At 39.8% G+C, this 25,198-nt stretch overlaps 2 protein-coding genes across 5 annotated transcripts; both read right to left on the bottom strand.

Moving 5' to 3' along the window:
- Window positions 1-39: 39 nt before the first annotated feature.
- Window positions 40-15,269, bottom strand: ATMIN (ATM interactor). Of its 2 annotated transcripts, none has more exons than XM_055726989.1 (4): window positions 15,009-15,269; window positions 9,561-9,686; window positions 8,396-8,595; window positions 40-7,421 (listed from the first exon to the last, which is right to left on the bottom strand). In XM_055726989.1, exons 1-4 carry the CDS (start codon window positions 15,234-15,236, stop codon window positions 5,591-5,593), a joined length of 2,385 nt encoding a protein of 794 aa, XP_055582964.1. In that variant the 5' UTR covers window positions 15,237-15,269; the 3' UTR covers window positions 40-5,590. The 2 variants fall into 2 exon arrangements, with proteins under 2 accessions (XP_055582964.1, XP_027658839.1); XM_027803038.2 differs by lacking the exon at window positions 15,009-15,269 and adding an exon at window positions 9,784-14,991.
- A 1,688-nt stretch (window positions 15,270-16,957) lies between these two features.
- Window positions 16,958-25,091, bottom strand: CENPN (centromere protein N). 3 transcript variants are annotated; one of them, XM_027803011.2, is made up of 11 exons: window positions 25,036-25,091; window positions 24,472-24,653; window positions 23,278-23,323; window positions 22,473-22,529; window positions 21,987-22,063; window positions 20,254-20,430; window positions 19,453-19,554; window positions 18,825-18,882; window positions 18,270-18,382; window positions 17,528-17,648; window positions 16,958-17,249 (listed from the first exon to the last, which is right to left on the bottom strand). In XM_027803011.2, exons 2-11 carry the CDS (start codon window positions 24,640-24,642, stop codon window positions 17,134-17,136), a joined length of 1,038 nt encoding a protein of 345 aa, XP_027658812.1. In that variant the 5' UTR covers window positions 24,643-24,653; window positions 25,036-25,091; the 3' UTR covers window positions 16,958-17,133. The 3 variants fall into 3 exon arrangements, with proteins under 3 accessions (XP_027658812.1, XP_027658828.1, XP_005432435.1); XM_027803027.2 differs by having other exon boundaries at window positions 24,966-25,079; XM_005432378.3 differs by having other exon boundaries at window positions 24,954-25,069.
- Window positions 25,092-25,198: the final 107 nt, after the last annotated feature.

Below are 25,198 nucleotides of genomic sequence, written 5' to 3'. Positions count from 1 at the left end.
CAGGCAGGAGATCACAGCCATTAAAACAGAAGGCGAAAATGGATTGAAGTTAACTTTATTCCAAAATACGTATAATTTACAGGACTAAGTGCTTCATTTGTGAACAAAACATTTCAATACTTGTGAATAACTTACTAGTAGCTTTGTGTAACACTCCAGTTTCCAACAGAGGGAAATACTAAACAGTATTTTGGCACAAGGTTTTCTCTGCATGCATTACTTAGAAGTTTCACAATTACTAGGACAACATTCCTTCTTTGGGATTGTCTTTTGTAAAACAGGTCTAAGAAATGAATGCTTGCTTTTCTCTGCTCATTGCAAGTGTACTGGCTTAAATAGTAAGAACTAAACATGGACATTCTTCGAAAACTAAATTTTCCCACTAGATCAAAATCCCACCAGTGATGAGAAGAAAAATATTTTAAAGACAATTTCTCAGCCTTATTGAGATTAACTCACACATGCTTTGGGAATGAGACTTAAATTGGATGCTAATCAGGTGTTGAATTCTGTAAGCTGAAAAAAATATGGCTATCTTTCATATCTAGCTTTATCATAGATGCACTTGCAAATATCTGTAGATGGAAGTATTGTCAATCTAGCTCTGCATGCAAGTGCTTGAAGCATGCATGTAAAGCGCTAGTTGTTGTGAAACGCACAGTTTACATCATCACAAGTCATCTATTATATCCCATTGCTAGCTATGGTGAAGATACTGCTGTAAAGCCAGTACGTGAAAAAGAATCAGAAGTAAAGGACTTCTGGTTTTTAACTCAGGAGTGCCTTCAGGAGTTTCCACTGTTTCAGGCTGTCCAATTACATTTTCAGTGAAGTGGAAGAGTCACGTACATGAACACAAACATACCCTCACCCTGACTGCAAGGCAATGCAGAGTTGAATGCTGTAGTTCCTCGATTCTGTTCATTGCACAGCAATGGTGTTTTAAACAAGAAAATTCAGTCATGCTCTAAGCAGCAAATCCTTCTAGCACACATTTAAATTCACATCAACTGTTAAAAAACAACAAAAGAAACAGAAGATGCATGTTTGCACCATGCATTGAAACTTGCTACCATTAAACAACCCTATCTTCATAGTGTTCATACAGTTGTTGATGGAAGCCTGTTTACAGTAGGCCTGTTCTACCAGGAACTCAAGCATAGCAGCACCTTAACCCAAACATGAATGAAGAAAGCTTGCGAGGCCCAGAATGTTAACAACGCTTTGGTGTGAATGTATTTGGAACACTAAATTGTACATTAAGATCATGTTTAAAAAACCAACACATCAGAAATACATTAAAGCAAAGGAAACTGTACAACCTTAATGATAAAGGCCAATACATTTGGTTCACCTCTGAGCTGTCATTTCAGTAACTTTTGCAAGTTGAGCACACTACATTGATTCAGTATGTATGAGTCCTATTGTCTTACCCTATATTTGAGAGGCTATTAAAAAAACCCCTAACGCCCTAAGATCCCAATCCTGCCAACACACCTCTACCCAGCCTCACAGAAAAAACAATTCAGAACCAACTAAGCATGTGTTAGCAGGACAAGGATTTAAAACTGTGGAAGGCTTTCTTTCTTTTGTTGCATCCACACAACCAAGGTACATATGACAAACAAGGAAATTCAGCCTTTTGTTTTCAACAGAAAAAATGACTGCACGTGCATCTTGGGATAGTAATTTGTACGGCGTGTTAGTTACATACATTATTTTTTACAGACAGTGATTGAATTGTTCAAAACTAAATGAGGTTTCACCAGGCTTGTTTTACAGCTGTTTAATTTACAGCTGCAAGTGTGTATATATATCTATATGTATGCAATTTTGTCCCCCCCCGACTTCATATCCTTTGGAAGTTAAAATTTTCTAGACACAAGCAGCTTTGCATAGCTAAGAATGCGTAGTGTAAGTAAACTGACTATAAACTACGAATTTCTCTAGGCAGACATGAAGAACTGGGGGAGGATTCCCTCCCTGCCCAAAGCAGAAAGAAGTATTTACAAGCATATTAGTGGAGATGGATGCAAATAAAGCCAAAAGAAGAAACATATATCTACTGTCATACAGTGATGCATTGTGACAAACAAACATGGAAGGCAACAAGACAGACCTCTCATTTTTCAGCTGTTTTGTCCTCATACAACCTGTGTCCCAAATTTGCTATGTTTCTTTGATTTTTTTATATACTAAAGAAAAGCTCAAGTGAAACTACACAAGTGCAAATTAAATTTTAGAGTAGCATTACACAGGTATCCAGATCAAGATCCAGCAATCACAGTGTACCAGAATTAAGCAGGAAACACAAAGAGTAATACAAGTAACATTAGTATAACTTCCAGATAAGAATTTGTGCTAAGAGGCTACAGAGAATCTGGTGTTACTTTCTGTACAACAGTTCAAATGGCATTAGGGGATACAAAGAGAATAAGCAAAGTAGTAAGTCACTGCTGACCAATACTTACGAGAGACAGTGCCTTGAAAATCAAATCAGAGACAAACTGCAGAAAAAGGGAGATAAGTGTCATTTTAGTACTACCAAGACATAGTTCTGACTGAAGTTTATTTTTAGAACAACAGCCAAAACAGAAAAGTAGCCATTTTGAAGAACTTGTTCATATACAAAGAATTTGTACTATTCAGCAACAGTATTTCAGCTCAGGTTTCATTAGGTTTACCGTTGGACTCAGCAAACCGTGAAGTCTGGGTGCAGTCTTCACATTTTCACAAAAATACTTAATAAATCCAAAGTGAGTGACATATGCCAGCAACACAGGATCCAAACCTGTCTCTGACTTCTATGAATAATTTATGGGAACCAAATTTGTGAAGAAACAAGTTAATTCTGGTCAGAATGAGCCACTTCACGAAGACAATGCAGACATATTTAGTACTTTTTAATACTGTACTTTCACTAAATAATTTCATGTGGTAGTACTGTGTTGACCTAATCAAAGTTCAAACTATTTTAAACCCATAGGATGAGGGAAAGGAATGGTATTTGCATGTTATAATAAAACACACAAAGCTCATAAATATTCTTAGTTACAAAGTACAGTAAATGAGTTACGATTACATTGTAAGATTGCATCCACACAAACTAGTTTTTTTCTGATAGTCACTGATGCAAAGAGCTTTGGCTTACACCATGAGAATGTGGCAATTGTCATTCGGATTTGTAAACCAGTTTCAAAGTTCTTTAAATGCTAGCTGGTCTCTCAGAGGATTACAATTCAAAGCCTTCTGTAATTCTTCTCCTTATTACCTACGAAAAAATGACTGACTTTCTAAATTCAGAGGTCATGAACAGTTTCTCACTTTTGCATTCTGTAACTGTGGAAAACGCAGTCTTCCCCAACCAGATCTATAGTAACTGCTTCTCTTCCATGCACCAGTAAACTTGCACATGGGAAACACAGAAGCCTATGTATGAAGAAATGTTCTCTGGTATTCCAGCCAGGGGGAAGAAAGGAGAAGGAAAAACACTTTACAACCTGAAGATGCAATATTACTAGAAAAGTATTGCAATAGAGTAAGTTAACCTAATTTTGTCATTTATCTTATTTCCCAATCTCAAAGTAGGCAGGTAAATACAAATGAGTCCTATCTTCAGAATAAACAGAATGACAAGCGATGCCTTCCTTTTCTTAATATATCCCAACCTTAAGATCAGAACTCTAGGCATTGTGAAAACTGGGGGGGCTTTCCCCAAAGCAGAATTACTGTACTCCTGGGGGGAACTGCAAGATTCCTTTCTTCAGCCAAAGACCAGAAGAACTCGCACTTACAAATGCTGAAGAATTAAAACAGGCAACGCAGCTGTGGTTTCAGGAGTTTTTCAGGAGGAAAATAAAAGTTTCAGGGTTAATCTAAAGAGATTATTTCCAGTAAAAGTAGAGACACTTACTGTATTATTGCATTAACTATGGCAATTTAAGAGTGGTAGAAGACAAAAGAAAAAAAAAGGTATTGCTCATTTTCAAAAAAACAAGCTTGCTGCAATGGATGAGTAACTTCACTCCCACATCCTTGAGCTGAGGATACGAAGCACGAAGCATAGTGAGTCTTCAAAAGCTAAGGCTTGGACATACATTTATTGGTGGGCTGCCTAGCAAACACGCAGCCAATGCCTCCCTCTCACAGTGGAGAAGGAAAGTCTATTACAGGCCCAGGAACTTGACATGAAGAGGTTTTCCTTTTCATTTAAGGTAACAGAAACTAAAACCTGTCCAGGACAAAACCAGAGGCCTATATTATGCAGGCTATTATAGTAAGAGATAAAAATTAGCTAAGGCCAAATTCCAACATACATTCACAACTGGCTTAATTTTTTTTTTTCCCATGCAAATGAAAAATAATGCAAACAATGGTATGAGGGGCAAGATGAACATTAAACAAAATTCCAAGAGGTCACACATTTCCTCTCAGAAAAATCGGTTTGAATTTGACTATATTCAGAAAAAACTCTCTGAAAGCTGCAGGAACTGAGGGCTGCAGATCAATATGCAAAAGCAAAATACAGTTGTTCTGAAAGGGCTTGTGAGCTGATCTCCCCGCTCTGTTGTATGGGTTCCAATTGGTTTTGGAAGCGGGAAGTCCAAAACCAGGAGTCCGGGTGAGTAAGTATCTGAGAGAATTTAATATCCCGTTTCTCAAGATTTTCTGTCAAGGTAGCAGATGTATAAACCACTGTAACATTTCTCAACTTATATCTTAATAAAGCTAGGAGAATTTTAGTGAAAACTAGTCCAGTCTTTCAGGCACACACATTGTAGTATTTGCATCTTAAAAATAATTTAAGCAAATCCCTCCCGAAGACTCTAAAGATGTTAGTCCCGTTTATTACACTAGCTAAAAGGGCGACATGCTCATTTTCCTATAATTACGTATTCCAAATGGTTTTCCGACCCTTCAAAGGGCATCAGTGACACCCAGGGAAAAAAAATAAAAAGGTACTGCTGTCTACATATTTTTTGATAATATACTCAACAATTCAAGAGTCTGTGTCCAGTGTGTTGGACAGGTATTTGGAAAATGCCACCTTATGCAGGAGAAAGCTGTGAAGGCATAAAGGAAGACCATACGGCTTACTATGTTCATGCCAGATTTAAAATTCAAGCTACTAAAAAAAGTAAACCGAAGTAGCTTACACTAACAGAATCCTCCCCCGTAAGTTCAGGGAAGCATCTGAACCGGACAGGTCAGGGCTTTGGTTCAGCACCCTGGAACTCTATACATAAGCCAGGAACAGAGAGGCATATACACAGGACAACTTAAAAAGTTCTGTTTAAATGAAAGCAGTATCAGCTTTGTAAAGAAGTTTGAGGAAAAAACATAGGCACCACAATTTTTTTTAAGGTTCAAATGTACATTAACATGTTACAGCCCCCCCTTCCCCCATTTATACACACACAGTTTATGTAAAGTTACATATTCAATAGAGTACCTGCAGCAGGAGAAGTCTCTTAGGCCAACTGCTCACAATAACTACATTCAGTAACGCAAAGTGAATAACTTGGTCAAGCCATCTCTCCCACCCCAATAATTTAATTTCAAACCACAGGAAAGTTATATTATGAAGTACTCAATGGTTGGGCTTGCCAGAGCTCTGAAACAAGGAGCACAGCTCTTCACAGGTCTGTGTTTCTACTGAACTGAACTGGGACTCCATTGTATTCCAGGCTAAGTCAGCCAGAAGGAAGTCGTCCATTGCTGTCTGTGTCTCATTGCTGGTGAGGAATAAACTCCCTAGGTTCTCAAAGCAGCTATCCATAGTCTGTGTTTCAGCGCTACTGAGCTGGACTTTGCTTTCAATATTTTGAGTAGGGCTATTTTTAGTAGCCAGATACACTTCTGTCTGGGTTTCTGTATCAGATGAGTCCGTACTCATGGAGAAACTAGACTGCTTCAGAATACTCCCTAAAGGCAGATGGGTATTACTGTCCAAAAAAAAATTCAAGTCTGTCTGTGTCTGTGTATCAAACATCTCCAAACCTAAGAAGTTAGAATTTCCTCGGCAGCTATACGATTGAGTGGCGCTATCTGAAAATAAGAAATCAGTCTGAGTTTCAATGTCCAGCGACTCCAAAACTGGCTCAGAGTTTAGGGTACCAAGCTCACTCTCCTCAGTCTGAGTTTGGATATTGGATGCTGAAAAGAACTCTTCAATATCAAAGTCTATTCCTGTGCTCTGTGATGGACCGGGTGGCAGATGCGTGTCAGCATTAGAACTGGTCTCAGACAAAAGGCCACGATTATCCAGTGCCTGGCCAGACATGTTTCCTGAAAAGATGTTCTCCAGATCACTTAGTAGGTCCATCGTCTGGGTTTGATTATCCATCGTATTTTGAGGTGGAAGTATATTAGTCTGTGTATTGAAGCCAATAAGGGATTCAGACTTCACCGTATCTTGATTCAGGCTCTTGCAATTACTCCTTTGCAGCAAGGTTTGATCAATATTTGCAGGCATTAAGTTGTTCTCTGGAAGTTCAATGTGAGTAGAAACATTATATGATGAATGAACGTTGTCAAAGATGTCACTGCACATTACAGCCTGGTCCATTTGCACTCTTCCATCAACAGTGTCCTCTGTCCTCCCAGTCTGAGTCTCCCTAGAAATGCCACTCGCTGGAAAACAAACCTGACTAAAAGCATCAGTCTGAGCAGCTATGGATGAAGTCAGTTTGGAAGCAGGCAGCAGCGTCTGTGTTTGTACACTGATGGGTAATGAAACCTGTGAGCTGAATGAAAGATCAGTCTGAGAGCAAGAGGATACAGAAGAACTGGGAGTCCAGGCTGCAGCTGGTACAAAGTTCTGTGAAATATAAGATAAGTCCGTCTGTATATTTATCGAAGAAATTTTATTCTTGTGACAAGCATTCCCCAGCTCTTGCCCTGTGTCATTCAGTGTAACCTTATCCAACTCAACTTGTACACCAGTACTTACCGGTTCGTGATCACCAGAATTTGTCACTTTTGAAACAGGCATACTATCTTTAAATACAAGTGTTTCTGCCTCCAGTGCTGGAATCAGAATTCCTATAGACTGAGGCAGTAAATGAACAGTACTTACAACTGGACCTTGGTTATCAACAGCCACTACAGCAGGTTTGACCGAAGAGTCTGTTGCAGATACGTATACAGGCAAGTGAGCAAGCTGCATCACTGGGAGTTTAACCAAAGCCACCCTGGGCTTTGGTAAAAGCATCTTCGGTGTACCTTTTGGCTGCATTTGGTTTGTCAAGTTAGAGCTGCAGGAGCCTTCAAGAGAGGCCACTAGTTTCACTTCAGAGGACTCCAGTTCCTGAGTGCCAGGATTGTTATTGTGTGTATTGATGAATGCTTCATTTGCTTTCTCTGCCAACTGTTGATTATGTACGGAGGTTTCCATTTTCCTTTTCTTACTAGGAGGATCCCTGTGAACATGAGATCAATAATTTATACTCCTTTCAAGCACAAAGCATCTCCCTTCCATTCTTTCGAGTCATTGCATTGAAAATATAAACTGAAGTCACAGATGAAGTTGGATATGAGAAGACAACTAATCCTGATTAAAAACATAAACTGACTCCAGGAACATCAGTTTTGTAAAATTTCACTCCTCACGCTCCCATTTAAAGAAGAACACAATGTTACCTCTTTTATGGAGACCTATTTCTAAACAGAGGTGGAAGTTTAGATGGTTTCTTCCCTCTCGTACATTAGGCACCCTGATTTGAAGATGTTTAATTTGTTACTTTGATGCTAACTGAGACTGAGCATTGAAGGGACAGTGCTCTTAAAATTACCATGCAGGTAAAGGTCTCTCATGGAAACTGAAGATACAATTTGCACTCCTTCACACAAAACTTAATTTTGCAGCAGTTTAATCTCCAAGACAGATGGGCTAGGCCTCAGGAAACAGATTGCCCTTTATGAAATACATGTACACGTTAAGACAACTATAAATCTAAACATGCATACATAGGCGTTAAAAAAAAAATAATAATGCACTAATACTTGCAAAGACAGCTAGACTATAAAAGAAAATAAACTGAACTGCATTCCACACCACAGCTACCAGCTATAAACATTTTCAAATCATCTCTGCTTTCACAGAACTGTAAAAGCAGATGCAAAAGAACCACAAGCATTTATGCCATGCAGTGCAGTGTCATCAGTACGTTTTATTTTACACATGGAGAAACCTGATCTTATTGATTAGACAATCATCACCAAAACAGAAACTACTAAAAGCAACAAAGCAAAGAAACTGCAAACTGCTTTACAGCTAAAACAATGTGAACTTATTTCCCATTTAATCTACAGAAAGGAGACAAAATGCCAGTACATGGGAGACAGAGGACTTGGTGAGAATTTAAGTACCAATACTTAACGGCTTCACTTTTACCTGTGTTCTGCAGGAATTTCATGGCCAGTTCTGTAAATATGAGACAGTAATGCTGTTCTGCTGGCGTAAGGGCACCCACAAGTACACTGGAAAGTCTTGCCACAGACCTCTATATGCCGTTTCAAGTACCATTCTGTACCATATGAGTTACTACATTTATCACATTTGTGCTTCTTTTCAGCATGCATTTTCATAAAGTGCTAGAATACACAATGAAAAGTAAACATTAGCCTTCAGCTAAGATTAAAAAAAACAGAATATCATGTTTTGGGAGACATTAACACTTGCATTTTTCTATCTGTTAAATAGGATTGAAGAGCAGAATTAAAAATTTTAAGTCTCATTAGGAATAAGTTACAAGCTTAAAGAAATCAACAGAATTCAAAGTTTGCAAATCTGCTTGTGCTATGTGCATCTTAAAACAAAGATTATAATAAACATTCATGTGCCCTAATGCTATTGGAGGTTTCCTATGGACATTAATAAATCTATAGACAAATCTTGCCAGAGTGTAGTAAGTACATGTTGCAACATGTCACACTCCTGAAGATCTACAACTAAGCAAACAGTCTCAAGTCAAACAGGTCAACTTCAGAGCAAACATCAGAATTTTTCCTTTTCATTTACAGCACCAAGTGCTAGCCACTCAACCTCTATGGCCTTCCCACCTTATCACAGGTAACCCACAGCAGCCGAGTGCTTTGTTTACTCACTCATGCAGAAACAATTCTCACATGCTTTCTTAAATAGGTAACCAGTAAGCAAATGCCTTTTGAGACTAGAGCAGAGAAAACCTCTTAATTCTTCACCAGCTGAAAAAGTAGTTTAAAAGCATCAGTCACATATGAAGCCTTTACTGGTTGCTACTGTGATTCTCCCCACCCCTTTGATCTTTGTCCATCTTTTTAATTTCTGGAGAGGGGCTGTCTTCTAGTTTAGCAGAACACACTGGTATCTGCTTGATCAAAAGGTTCAAGTCCTCTAACATCAACATGCAAATTCATTAACCGTATGCCTACGTGGAGTTTCCGCATACAATTCTTCAACTTCTGGATATATGCTGAGAGGCTTTGCTCATATCTGAATGCAAAAGTGTACACTTTCTGGAGTAGAGACAGTCAGGACTAAATCAGTATGAAAATGATACTTTAGGAAATAGGAATACCTGTTTTACAAGAGAAAATTGGGAAAATGGTCTGTTTGGTCCTCTAGGGCAGCCTTCAATAGGACAGCAGTAGAATTTCTGTGATGTTTTCAAACCCTTCCTTATTGGCGCATTACGTTTTCCATCCTGAAAAAGAACCAGTTGAGAAGCTAATTCCACAGGTTTGCCTATTAAAGACAACAACCAGAACAGACGCCAACTCTGGCTCACTGAGTTTACGCACCTCAATGAGTTGAAGGCACTTTCTTAAGTGATTTTAAAGTTCAAATGGAGTTTTTCACCTATGTGGATGCTACTTTGCAAACATACCATGAAAATTACCAAGTGAAATTACAGCAAGCTCTGCAGAGTAGTGGTACTGTACTATTTACTTTTACCAAGATACTTGCTGCCCCAAGCCAAATACAACTGCCTTTTGTGTTACTTGAGCCCAAAAGCTTTCCCTACAGATACTTCACTACACTGCCAATTCAATGTGGTTTTACTCGTTAGTAGCAGAATCTACTTGGAGGTCCATTAAAATTAGTCATACGCTGTGTAACACAACACTTTTCTGATGTTGGAATTCAGTTGGCACTATTTAGATTTTACTTGGGAATCTACCTGTAATTAAAGGAAAGACACCAAGCTCACTCTGTCACTTAATTCAGATCACAAACCAAACCTCAGTTAAGCCTATGAAACTAACAACTGGTATGCCAATCCTGAACCTCCAGACATCAAACAACTGGTATAGCTGTGCTTTCCGCGTGATCTGCCTCACTGACCATCACATGCACACAACAGAACAAAGCAACATAAGTTACTCAGAGGACCTCAAAAAAACCTATGAACAGGACGCACAAGTGGGATTGTCTGGATTGTTCCACCACACAGAACCTATTCCTATTGAGGACACAGACATAGAAACCACAGGATGTATCCCTCCAGACACATCCTATCTGAAAGAGTCTCAGTGGAAACATCAGGCACCTGTGTCCAAGTAAAAACTTAAAAGTAAACTATTAAAAACGTGATGCTGAGAGTAGCTGTGAGTCTCCTTACATCCTGAGACTGAGTAAGAGGCCAACCCAGTCCCCAGAGCCAGCTACTGTAGCCCCAATGACATCCCCAAGATGATTATTCAGGGAAGAATTAACAGAGCATGCCCTGTTTGAGCTCTGCACCCGATTTTCCTTACCATGACAACAGTGACAGTAAGCACAGTAAGTGGGAGAATTTTGATTTTACACCAGTCACTCCCTAACTACCTTCTTCAGGCATATTTCCAGCTACTGCGTGTTTACGCAGGTTAGACCAAACATAAAGAATTCACAAAGTGCAACAGTTGTCCTGTGTGAAGCAAACAGAAAGTAGGTACGGCAGCTGCCAGAACACAAAGGGGTTCACTGCTCACACCCCTACTTCTTACCTAGCTACAGTTCGCCACGCTTCAGGAATACCATGAAGCAGATGAATAGGACATTTCAATGCTTTTGTTTTTCCTCAAATAGTCTCTCAATCTAAGATACTATGTGTAAAATGTAACCCCTTCAAGCAGTATTTCAAGTTATATTTCCACACGCTCAACACTGCTACTTGTTGACAATGCCACAAATTCGTTGTTCATGACCCATCATGCTCAAAGAAACCAAGTTCAGAGCCTCTGAACCAAAATCACCAGCCGCTATTTCATCAAGAAAACCTAGAATAATTCTCTAAAAAGTGAGTTTTCATGTAATGTTTTAACCTTCTAAGCATTTTTATGTGCAGCAGTTTTTCCCATGGACAAACCATTTCATAAACAGGCCTGTTTTATCTCTGCTGAATAACCACGGTCCTAGAGCCACTGCCCAAAACAGGAACATGACTCAAAAGAAATCCAGTTGTTCCAGCCCCACTACCCCCAATTACACTTTTTAACCCTGAGTTCACCCAGAAACACTCTGACCAGATACCAGTCTCAAAGTCTTCAGAAGAAAAAAAGATCTGCCTTTGAGTCAAAACTATGTTTGGTTTCTCCCACTGGAGACTAAATCAGTACGTGTAGTAAGAGGCAATTGGCGTTAATGTCTCCCAACGAAGGAGTTCGCCAAAGTGTGTTATATTTAAATGGCACCACCCAAGAAACGACAGGGTAATACGGGAAATAGGTTCAGGCACCTAACAGGTAAACCACAGACAGGTTATTTAAAACTACTGAAGTATGAACGTGTAGAACAACACCAAGTGTTTAAAAGCTATATAAACATGAGTAAGATGCTTTTTTAACAGGTGGAACATAGACTTTGGAGGCACAGATCACAATAAATTTGTTGTGACAAGTTGAGAGATACTCTAAACATGTAAGTGTAACCCTATCCAGACAGTAATCTTGTTCTGACCATCTTCAAAGTCCTCCTGGCTCCAAATGGTTAATCTTATATCTTCTCAAAAACCGGTCTGGCCAGTCATATTTCAGATGCTCTCACAAGTCCTTTCCTTGTATATCTGATTTTACTTCCCGTATTTCTGCAATACCCACCCACCAAAATTATTGGCAGATATTTGTGCAATTAACTTCTCACAATGCAGATGCTTGTATTGTAAGGAATGCTGACATTCCGACAGGGCTTGCAGCAACACCATGGGAAATGGGAAGTAACAATACCTGCTAGTGATTTACTCAAGGTGAGCTTAATGATGTCTTGCTTTCCTACAATAGAAAGGCTTACTCCAAAGGATTAATTTAAAACATTAAATTACAGTACACTGTAGCCAGCTATGTTAAAACATTTTTTTTCAACAGAAGACCATGTATTTCTTTACTAAATAGCATGGAGAGAAGTGCATTTACTCTTACTGTAAAAAATATTGCTGTAGTGTAATACTTGCGTTTGGGTAAGCTACCCTTTCCAGTTCACCACTGATGACAGCCTCCCTGCTATCATAGGAATCCACAGAACCCTCTCTTTCACATGAACTCCTATAGCTTCATTTTTAAACTACAGAGGTCTTCCCCCTTCTCGCCATAAAATAATGCAAAGACCAAAGGATTAAAAAAAAAATCAAATCCTGATATATCAAGTGCCAGTTTATACCCACTGTTCTCATTTTTTATGGGCTTACTTAAGCTAAGGAGCCAGAAAACAAACACTTAAGTATCAACACTTCATCATATCTTGTTTTGTTAGGCCAAACAAGCCAAATTCTTCTCATTTCCCTTTGTCAGACACACTTGCCATTTATCACCCTTAACAGCCCTTTTCTACACCTCTTCTGGGTTCACTTTAGCTTATTTATTTAGATTCCTCCCCTGCAGCAGTGACAGAGAATATCCTTCTGATGTATTTTAGGATTGCCCTTCTCACAGCAGCATTACCATAAAAGCTCATATGCTATGACCAAACAGCTTTTGAAAGTGTTTCTCATCTCAGTTCCTTCTGTTACAAACCAGGACTGATCAAATCTTTTGTTATCGCTCCACAACACTACAACCTTCCACTACTGCACTTGGCTCTGTTTTTACAGGGCAATCTTGTTTTCCTATGTGGACATACTCCCACTGCAGCAACAATGACTCGCAGTTTTTGGTCTTAAAAGAACCTATTCGTGCTACTTTTGTTAATGAAAACTAACCAAGTCAACCTCCCTTCTCTTCAGCACTATTACGTTCTCTCCCTCCCCAATAGCTTCTTACTGTCCCATGTGCAAGGTCACCTCTTCACTAATTCCTCATGTTTTGCTAACACAATTTAAATTATTTTTGTCTGGGGAAATCTGTTATCTTGTAAAAGGAAATATCAATACTGAATTATTAGTCCAAGTCCATCTCTTTTTGGAGAAACAGAGTAACACACACCTAGATTTACATCTTTTTACCTTCCTATCTTTATCCTTTAATTCAGGATGCATTCTCAGCCATGCATAATACTGGAGGCATTTTATCTAAGACAGTACAGAAAAATGAGGTTCCCTCATTTTACTCTCCATTACAATGTCCTTGGAAGAAGTCAGATACTCCTGAAAACCTGCGTCCATCCATGTTTCAGTATTTGGATAAATACTAAAAGCTATCACAAGATTTAGTAATTAGCTGTATGAAATACGTTATAAACCCGCAAGGTACCAACAGTTAATAGCTATCTTGGCAACCGGTGAGAAAGCAGCACCTCCTCACCCATGGCACCCTGCACACAGGTTATATAACCCACTCGCCGCAGTCCCTGTCAGCTCGCAGCACAGGCTCACAACCGAAATGACCGCCTGCTGAACCTGAACGAATGTTTCCAACCTCTGCACCTCCACTCATACCTATGCGTGAGATACAATACATGCCAAAGCTGTTAGCACATATCAGAAAATGAAATAAAACAAAAGATAGGAAATAGCAAGTATTCTTGAGATTATTTCATTTTGTTCACCACCACCCACCATCCGTAACACGCTCGGTTCTGTAATTTGCCATTTCACAAAACAAGTGCGTTTATTATTTGCCTGCTGGGGCTGCATTTTCAGATTGCAGCTACGAATGCTGCACTTGAGGTTTGCCAGGAATAGGATATTCACACCCTTAGCATTACGATTTTGGAAAAAGAAAGGACATCTTTCAGAAAGGCCCACACTCAAGTATATGCTTGCTGAACCGTGGCTCTCCTCCCCCCCCAGTATATGCTGCCTTTTCTCAGGAGTACTATGCTAATGAGGGCTTGTTTCCAAAATGGCATCCATCTAGGGTTTTTTTGGCTCACAGACGTTTTTAAAAAACAAACAGAAACCCCAACATAACAGCACTCGGCGTTTGGATTACGATGGCTTGCCAACTGCTCCGGGTAGGAAATGCAGTATGTTTGCATAGCACCTCGCAAGCAGGGCTATAATGTCTTCCTGCAGAAAGAGGAGTGACAAGCAAGTGAAATAAGAGAACCTGGGCCCCAGAAAACTTTTAACTGCCATAGTTACATTTAACGCTGCTACAAACCGGGTTATTTCCCGCAAGGAATTTTAGTGGAATTCTCCACTGGGCTGGCCGGGCAGAGCGCACACGCGTGTTCACGCCTGCACCTGCACACGCTTTTCACGCGGGGAAGGTGAAAGCAGGAGACAAGGCGAAACGCCTGGGGACCCCCCGGGAGCGACGCCCTCCCCAGGCTCCGCGCCAGCGACGCCGAAGGCAGCCACCGCCTCCGCCGGCCGCCCCCGGCCCCCCCGCCCCGCCGAGCAGCAGCGGATCCCCTCACCCGCGGCTGGGGGCAGCCCCGCGGCGGGAGCAGGCCCAGGCCGCCCCTCCGGCAGCCCCCGCGGCGGGAGCAGGCCCAGGCCCCGAGCGGAAGAGGGAGCTGCGCCATTACAGAGCCCCGCAGAGCAAGGTGAGGGGCGGCGCGCCCCCTCCCCACCGCGGGGCTGAGCGGGAGGGAGGCGCCCGGCCAGTGCGGCGGGGCCGGGCTCGCCTCACCGTGCGGCGGGCCCGAGTTGGGGCGGCGGCGGTACCTGGACCGGGTGGGCCTTGCTGAGGTGCATGTTGAGGGCCGGGCTGTTGGGCAGGACCTTGCCGCAGCCGGGCACCGTGCACAAGATGTTGGTCCTCACTTGGGACAGCTCTGTCACCGAGGGCCGCACCAGCTCGCCGGCGGGCGGCAGGTCCCCCACGGGCACAGGCGCCGGCGCCGGGGGCCGCCCCAGCCCCCCGCCACGCCGCCCGGCTGCCGCCGCCGCCATGTTGCTGTCAGCTGCTCAGCCCCCCGCTTCCGGGGCGGCCGCCAATAGTCACCGCCGCTGTTGAATATGCAGCGCGCGCGCGGCGCGGCCCCGCCCCCCACGTCAACGTCCCGGCGGCAGCTGCGGCGCAGCGGGAGGGAGCCCGGGGCGGGCCGGCCGCGGCAGCGGTGGGGAGAGGGGAAAGCTGCGGCAGCGAAGGGAGAGAGGAAGGGGGAGAAAGAGAGAGAGGAGAGGAAGGAAAGAGAACAAAGGAGAAAGAGAAAAAAGGGGAAGGAAAAAAGACTGCCGGTGTAGCCGTTAGAGAGCAGACGGAGCGGGGGCATGCAACACAGCGCTGGTGTTTACCTTCTCGTACCCTCCCGCGGGTAGCGAGGGGGCTGCAGCATTTGTTATATTACATTTATTCATTGATGCAGGCTGACATTTTCTTTAGAATGACACAATTCAGAGTTGCCTGGCCAGTGAAAATAAAAACGTACCATCCCATTAACCGGAGAAGTTGCACGATAGCCACAGCTCCCGGGACATGGCTGGGGCCCCGCGTTCATGGCACAGCCCCTGCCTTCTCGCCCGCACTGTTCTGCTGCTGGTGATGAAAAAGGGCGTGCCTGCCTGCTGGCCTGGGGGTGCCACATCGTTCCTACGATCGCCTTGGCTACAGGAAGTTAAGAGATGAAATATTTATCTGAAAAAATCAGAGACACAACTTTTTGGTTGTTAAAAAGGAGATGGAGCTGGCTTTTCCCAGAAATGAGGCAGAGCAGGCAGTAGGCCAGGTACTCACAATGTTTTAGAGTATTTTGGAACTTTACCTTTATGGTAAATCATTGTCATCTCAGGCATTCAAGTTATTTAGGAGTGAGCATTAGGAAGAAAAAGTCGCAGAGTGAAACGCATGTTGGAATCCTAATGGCGCTGAAGCCTGGAAGGCTCCGTGAGGGTGTATGAGTGAGAGATGTTAAGAGCCAAATCTTAAATATCTTATCACAGAAAGTTTGCAATTGTTTCAGAATCCTAACATTAAGTACTTTGTCAAACTAACACTTAAATCATGCAGGTGGGTGTCCTAAACATGCATCACTAGCAGATAGTCCTAAACTGCAAGTTACATAAGAATATATACATTACCAATTAGTTTACCAAATCTGAAGAACTCCATTGCAAAGGTGTTGTTTGCATTAGTGAATGTTGCCATCTTGATTCTAAAATACTTACGTCCCCAAGCACAAAAAAGCAGTAATGTGCAAGGATCAAATTGCAGAAGGATCAAATCTTAATTGAAATATTCCAAAACATGGACTTCCTCAAAAGAAAATGATCACCTGTTTCACTGCATTCCTCTAAAATAAAATTTCTTAAGACATTAATACCAACAGACAGATTTTTTTTTTTTAAGTATTTGTTATCGACTGTAGCCCTTGGCAAGTAAAAACTCTGGATCTGAATTAACATCTAATAAAGTTGGATGGAAACCTTTCACTCTCAATATTCCAAGAGCCCCTTTTCCCCCGTGGCAGATGAAGATTATATTCAAAGACAGGCAAGGTAAAAACATGCCTGACCTGCAGACGGGTAGTCCCACTTATTTGAATGGGAATATTCACGTGTTCAAAACAGGGCACGTGTTTTGTTACACTGCTGAACTGGAGCTGAAACAAGGAGGCCACCTAGAATATCTTAGCAAGCCATAGCTATGATACTAAACTGAATAGCCAGAGCTGTCTTGTTATGTCTTTATTAAGCTCTAACTTCCCAGATACTATTAAAAATACAGTTAAGAGCAGTCATCACATTTACAGGTAAAATAACCATGTTCTCCATTTCTCCTGTTAAAGACTTCTGTTAACTCTTCTTGTGCTGCACCATGTTGTATATTTCTCTACGAATCTGTTTTAAATTAACGGGTCACAAAGCTTTCTGGAGAGAAAGCTTTCTTCTCTTTAATCTTGAAATAATTCCTAGCTTTGTGTGGTATACATGTAAGTAGCGGCGAAAGTGCTGCATCAGCCATACCTAGAAAGAGGCAGATAATTATAGCTTAACTCAACCAGTATTGCCTTTCATAACTGTTACAAAACTTAAAACCACAGCTTGAGCATCTGTGTACAAACCAGTAATTCTAGGAACAAACTGGTAAGTATATTTAGACAAATTTTTGTAGCGGTAACATTTTTACTCTAGTAAACAAAACTGTAAAGGTTCTCCCTTATGCAAGATACAAGCAAAATGTAAGATGACAAAAACATTAAATTGTGAATTCTTCCTCCACTTTATAGAGCTGGAACACTTACCTGCTGGTGCCAAGGATTTCAGTGATTCTAAAAGATGTGGACTAGAAAACTTGACCAGGCATCTGAATGGTTCTTTATCTAAAACATCCATTTTAGGATTACTTTTAAACATCGTCTCAAGCTGTTAACACAAAATTGAACAGGGAGTATAAGCAATGACTATAATTTATATGTTATGATTTAAACATAACATTAAAAACGTAGTATGTAATAAGACTGTATCTTATTTGTAATGTTAATATTATTCCAGCTGGAGGAATATTTTAATAAAATCAGAGGGTGCCACCATGTGGTAAGCAGTTTTCTGCTGAAAGGGGCAGCTCATTTAGTAATACTGGAAAATATGTTAAGTATCTCTTAGAATTTCCAGTATGTGTTCATCAGATAAAATCTATGCATAATCCAAGTTAAATTATGGTATTATATGCACATGAGCTTTGTATGTACTTCAAATAACCCTAGTTTCTCACATTTCAACACACTGCTGGTGTTTTTGTAATAGAGATAGACTTACAAGTTCAAATGCTTGGTTCACAGGCTGAAAGACTGAAACATGGTTTACTAGTCTGACCAAACCTCAATGCAAATTATTTCTTAAAGATACTTCTAACTAATTTATTTTAAATGTCCTCCCTAAAGTTTTTTAAAAAACTATTTCTTCAGTTTCCAATTTAGTGTTGCTACTACTACATTTAAAGCGTAAAACAAAAAAAAAAATCCCCAAGTTTGTTGCTTTTACTACCTTATATTGTGCAAATTCAAGTTGCGGTTGAGGACCATCACCAAAAACTTCCCGATTCAGTCTCTTTATTCTTTCTTTCTCACTTCTGTTTTCTTGAATTATCCTTAAATCTTCTACAGGGGGGAAAAAAGTAGGGAAGAGAAGAGAGAAAGCCAGAAAGACCAATTTGTCAGCTAATACAATACTGGTTTTCTGATCAGATTACTCCAGTGAAAATCTGAAAATATTAACTTTAAAGAATACCTCATGATCTTTTTTCATAAGCTAGTTGTCTCCATCATTTATATTTCCAGTTCTTACCAAAAAAAACCCAAAAACCCCAAGCCAATACCAAAGGAGATACTGGGCATTAAGTATTTCTGGTTTCGTAACTGTCTTCAGTGACAGTAATGGGGAAATACCTACCTCTCCTAGTGACAAACCAGTATTATGGCACCCCACCAGGATGGTTCATGTAACATGTATGTAACAGATGTACATTTCCGACTACAAATCTCATTTCATAAGCCAGCAGTAATGACACTGAAACTGCTATTTAATTTAAAATATACATACCACTTTCTGGAGCTACATTCCTTTCTTGTATAGGTTTTGGACAATAAGTTTGGAAATTCTAGATTGAGAGAATGAGAGAGAGAAAAGAAAAAAAAAGTTTTAGTTCATTCCCACTTTTAGAGGCTGTAGCTGAAAACAACTTTCCACATTTCTTTTTACTTCTTATTCTGAAAGCAAGTATTCTTCCAGTTTTTGACAATTGCTAGAACTCAGAATTCCCAGCAGTACTTTGAGAAAAGAATGCCCATCCTATGTTACATGTGTACATTTCCCTATTTACAAGTTTTACATGGATGAACAAAGTAAATACCCATTCTAATAGACTTCCACTCATTGCTCTGGGAAGCCTAGTGAAATGATGCTAAAAAATCCCAGGACTGAATTGTTCATACAATTTTAGACTGAGTTTAACCATCAGGAACAATGATAAAGAGTAGGTGGGATACCAAGTAATTACATTCCTATTGTAACGTTACCTTAATGAGAGGCTGTCCACCTCAGTAATTCAATATTACTTTAACTTGATGGTTTCTTGGAAGAAGTGAATTTCCCCCTCTGCTAGGGCCAAGAACTAGGCCTGAAACAAAAAGCAAGACTTATCTTCGGATATACTTGTGAAGTGGCTCACCTGGCTATATGTCTTAAACACAATATCTTTAAGGGAATTTAAAGAATGACTTCGAAGCTCCATTGCACAGATGTCATGGTAATTGGAAGCAACAACGAGGGCCTTTAAATAAAAATTGAAATTGATTTAACATCAGTCTTAATCATCACTGTGTTTACAATATGGAAAAAATATGGTATTTTAGACATTGAGAAGTTTTTGTTTCAAGGTAAGCAACTTCCCTTTTAACTAGCAGGACTCATGTTGAAAAAAATACCGATTAGACTGTTATTAAGTGTCAGTTAATCAGATAAGCCCTACAACCTTATCAGCTGAAAAATAAAAAAATTATAAAGTCAGATTAATAAAATAATTAAATTACTAGTACAGAAGTCTGCTAAATAAGGAAAAAAAATGCAAAGACTACCAATGGTGATCATGAGTTGACAGAAAGCTTCTTTTAAAACTAATAAATGGGATTCCCTCATGAGCTCATTCATTTAGTTCTTGAAGTTAACTGTGTTGATGGAATATTCCTTAACTTCTGAGACAATTTAACTGAATATTGCCTTGGTAAGAAATTAGAACCATTCAAGGTCAGCAAAAATCTCAATAAACTGAATTTGTTCACTATGTAGCATTCCAAAGGTCACAAAGATTGTTTTTTGCCCCATTGTTATCATGAACTAAGGGGAAAAGAAAATAATATCTAAATTAGTAAATTACATTAAGTGACAAATCTTCACCCATCCTCTTAAAAGATAACACAGTTGCAGCTCTACGTGACTGTGATGAAGTCAGGGACACAGTTTTATTCTGTACCTGGCATAGCAGAGGCAAGTTGCTCTTCAGCACTGAGGGCGAAATGAAGACATAGGGAGTCTGTGAATGGTATACAACATAGCTGGTTTTGTACTGGTTTGGTTTTGTATATGGTGTTCCCCAGGCAATTCTGATCCAGATTGCACTATCCTCATATTCTCTGAAGTTGATGGTGACCTACCAGAAAAAGAAAAGCTTCGATTTACCAGCATATTCAGGCATCTATAAAGATTATGTTATCTCTTCACCCTGTGTTCACAGGACCCAAACATATTATAGTACACTACTGCTTGAATAAGAAACAAATCCCACTAGTGTGGTCAGGATTGTAATTAAATCAGATTTCCACAGAAAAAATTATAACCTCACAAACTGGGGGCGGGGGGGAAGAAAGGGAAATCACCTTTCTAACTCCAATATGACTTTTCTTCCTGTTGGATACTCATTTTCTTCTGAAGGGTGAAAATAAAAATAGCTTATTACAAAAGCCCCTTTTTTTGGGGAAAAATATTTTGGGAAAATAACACCACAACAAAAAGGTGCCTATTTACATGGAGGGCTAGTGCCAATACTTCCAGTATGCCCAATTTTTGAGATACTAAACATTTGATCAAATTGTGATTTCAGACCTGAATGTAGTATTTATCACTGCTCACGAATACACAATCAGAAATTTGAAGATTCCCTTTCCCGTTCATGTCGATTTGCTCTCAGTTATTTCTTTTTAACTTGACTCAATCTGAGTGATTTAAAAGTTGGAAAACTTCCTTTAAAAAAACCTACACCACCAAAACTTCCTCCCTTTGACTGAAGCATATGTAGCCAAGCTTTTAGTCCAGCTAGGTCAAACCATTTAAATTGCTGGACCAACATCAATTCCCAAAGTTTTTGTGGATAAAATGAAAATATTGCAACTGTATTATAATAGTTATATAAACTGCAGCTGATTATTTGATAGTCTGATTTGTATTTGTTGCTATCCACTCTTGTCAGTGGGAATCCTTTGTGTGTCAAGAAGTGGCACAGCTAACTAGCCAGAGGCATTTTCTATTACCTTGCTTAAATGAAGCTGCTAAGCTGAAGCAAGAAAAGGTTTTTGCAGATTGCTTAGTCAGAAAGTGAGATGATCATATTTCCTTTCCGTGTTTTTCTTACCATGTTCATTTCTGTAGTCTAGAAACGGCTTCTTGCTATTGACAATGGTATTTCAGTCATTGTAATATAATGAAATACCAGGACCAAATTCTCAAATCCATCACATTTCAAGAACAGAACTAAAAGGAAATGGATACAATTTGGCTACTAATCTGAATCATAATAACTGAATTTCTTATCCTGCTTACTGGCTACATCAGTTTCTCTCTATACTCTGATTTGATTTGTTTGGGTATTGTCATTGGGTAGCAGGACAAAGCAACATCAACTTACCTAAGCAATGTGTGTGCACTCAAATAGGACAAAAATTTGATAGAAAACAAATATACTGCCTTTCTTGAAGCCAGTCATATCTTAAGGCAAACAAATTTTATTTCACTCCAGCATAATTGTAAAGTTTCTAGAAAAGATATGTAATACATTTTTCCTATTTCACATGCAGTTCCTACCATTCCCAAATGAATAATTCCATTTAATTTCTGATGTAGACTGTAAGAAAAAGAAACCTCGCTAAAGTTACAAAAAGAACCTATTGATGCCAGAGTTCTGTAACAAATTTACAATGCATTTATTCTTACATTTTTCAAGACTGACCGAAGTTGTCTCTTAAATTTTTTTTTGAGAACTTGTAAGTCAAAAGTTTCTGTTCCTCCCCCTGTCACAGAAGAAAAAAAAAAAAGAGAACTGTGTTTACAAGACCTAGATTGGAGATGTTTTTAGTTTTACTAAAACAAAATTAAGAAGAAAAGGCTGAAGTTGCATAGCCTTATACAAAAAGCTGTATATTAAATTTGATCGTCATTATTGCCATACAGAGGAAAATATTTAATTAGTAGTTACTAATTTCTAATAATTGCTTGAGAAGTTAAGAGAAAGTATTCTAAAAACATTAAACAAAACAACTCCATTGGGAAATCCATGCTAGACTATAGTTAAATGTTAAAGATCTCTCCACTGAAAAAAACATATTAGACTGTATGTGTGTTTAAATTGTACAATATGAAGCAGCACTGCAGTTAAGTTGCTGAGAACTGTGAGATTACAGCAAGGAAAGACATTTTTACCTGTTTTTCTCATCTGGTAAACACTCCACAGTCTTTTGTTTGGGTAGGTGTAGTTGTCTAAGAAAAACAGGAATTGCTCAATAACATAGTGTATTATCAAATGGTAATTGAAGGAAGAAATAATTTTACGATACTTTTATGACGTTTATTTAAAAAAATTACTTCTGATAACACAATATAATTTATTCAGCATTCTTAAACTACCAATTATAGCATACCTAGAAGCAAAATAGTGTTTTATTAAGAGATGGGAAGATTATTTGTAATGCAGTTAAACCTCAGAGATACCCTTTATTAGTTGCTTAATGTTTAAAGAAGGATTTTACCTAAAATTACCAAAACTCAGTCTAAACTCAAACTAAGGGTAGACTGCTAAAAGAAACCTTGAGATTTAAGCTATTAAATAATCAAGTTGTGAATTAATATTGGAGTTAAGAGTTCCAACTGGAGTATTTGCTGAGTTTTGCCTATGTCACTCCCTACTGGAGCACAATATTACTGATTTTAGGGTTCAGTGAATACTGGAGACAAACATCTCTCTCTATATTTGTAACTCTGTGCTGTATGTGGCTTACCAGTTTACATATATTCAGACCTCAGAAGAAGCAAACATGCTTTTGCTGATTGCGAGCTTTTGAAAATTTTTTAAAAGAGGTCAGATCTAGTAAGTTCTGTCATCTGAAATGTAATCTGTTTACACCAAATAATCCATAGCTCACTAGGGCAACTGCTGTGTAATTAATTATTGTGTTATCAAATTACTCCTAAAAAAAATAAATGTTATTTTAAGTAATTGTTTACTTACAAATTATGTCTAGGATAGCTGCTTGCTTTATGTCTGCAAAATTTTCCTAGAAAGAAGAATGTGCACGGTGAACTGCAGGTACAGAATGCTTTATCACACTGTTTAGTAAGTGAAAAATCTCAGTATTGGCGGTTTAAATTACATTGCACCTAAGTCCACAGCATGTAGGCACTCCTCAAAGACACCACACCTGGTCCCAACGTGGACACAATACAGTTTTGCAAAACCGATAACAAAAGCTATTTCAGCAAGGTTTAAGTGTGCCTCTGCAGAGGCAGCAAGAACACTGTCCTTACAGTACAAGCAGTTTGAAAGTAACATTAATGTGTATTGATGACATTATGCAACACTGGTTAGTATTTCACTGTCAGAAATTTTAACGTGCTTAGTTCCTCCTTATTTAACATTCACAGCATGAAAAAAAAATTTAAGAAACTTTATGACACTACTTGTTACAGATAAGAACGTTTCAGAAACAAATGCTATTTTAAAATATGACATTTGCTCTCTTACAAGAATAACTTCACAGTTTTTTGCCTACAGTTGGATCTACACTCCATGCAATTAATCTTCGAGTATTAAATTCAAATGAAACAATATAAAAAGCTATAGAATTTAAGAGATATCAGTAAAAACCATATCTATCTGGGTTATGATACCACAGAGAAAGACTCATGGTACATGTAAAAGATTCCTGGCACACCAAAATCAGAGTGCTCAAGTGGAAGATCAGAAAACTTTTTTTGCTTACAGTATTCAAAACAGAAGCTGCTCTGGCCAAGGAAATTTTTCAAAAATATCGAGGAAGTCGAAAAGATAGAAAATGACTGTGCTATCGTTACCCATACTAAATAGATTTAAATTAGCCCTCTGTAATGCGTGGAAATCTCCATCCATGCCTTTATTTTACAATGTAGAAATACACCCATTTTTAAAAATATTTAACACACCTTGTGCAACTTAGAGCTCAAAACACACTTTCATACTTGGTAAGGGTCAATCCTGCACTCCTATCAGCCAGGCAAAATCGATGGTATTACCAGCTCAGCTTTATATTTTCCAGACTACAAACTGCAATTTGATTCTGTGTTACGGGCAAAGAAAATTCATTTCTTCATAAGAATGGTTTTTTGATAGTGCTTCAACATGCATCCTGTATAGCACAGACAAGCAGTTCCCGAACGCAAGGATTACCTCACAGAGCTGAGCAACATCATAAGAAATGTTCTCCTTTATCTGATTGAACTTTATGGTCTGCAGCTGTTTCTCTGACAAAAAGTCCCATTCCTGCAGCACTGCCTTGATTTTATCTCGTGGGATTTTCAGTACAGTTCTTCGGATGTACTCAACAACAGTTTCATCCATGACGAAGCCACCTAAAAAGTTGAAACGTTAGAGAAAAGATCAAGGCACAGGCAGGCCCAGGAGATGCGTTCCCTTAGCAAGGCGCACAAATCTGTATCTAAGCACGACCAGCAGAAGACTGGCATTAGTCCTAAGCATAGCATTACCGCAGATCTCGGCGGGCACCAACAACAGCGCTTTGGGCACCAACAACTTAAAAGGCTTTCTACGATCGTTTTACCCCCAAGACCTCATTTCCCTCACTGACGGAGACCTGGTATGAGTTCCTGGACAGGGATAGGGCACTAGCCCTCACCCAGGACTGTTACTACCTGTCCGGGTACCTGTGAGGAGGCCACAGGGACAAACGCCAAGCGACCAACGCAGCCGAGCAGAGAGAGACCCGTAACCTACCCGCTGCAGCCGCCCACTGCCTGGCCAGGCCCGCCTATCTTCCCGCTCAACCGCCAACCACCAATCGCCGCCCGCCTTTCGAAGCGCCCAATTAGGCTCCGCGCGGTGCCTGAGCCACCCAATCGCAATGCGCTCCGCCTCCCGCCCCGCCTCCCGCCCCGCC

This window comes from Falco cherrug, chromosome 14 (genome assembly GCF_023634085.1).
Source record: "Falco cherrug isolate bFalChe1 chromosome 14, bFalChe1.pri, whole genome shotgun sequence".
Classification (NCBI taxonomy): Eukaryota; Metazoa; Chordata; class Aves; order Falconiformes; family Falconidae; genus Falco; species Falco cherrug.
Note: the sequence above shows the minus strand (reverse complement) of the source record. Positions and strands in the feature narration are given on the sequence as shown.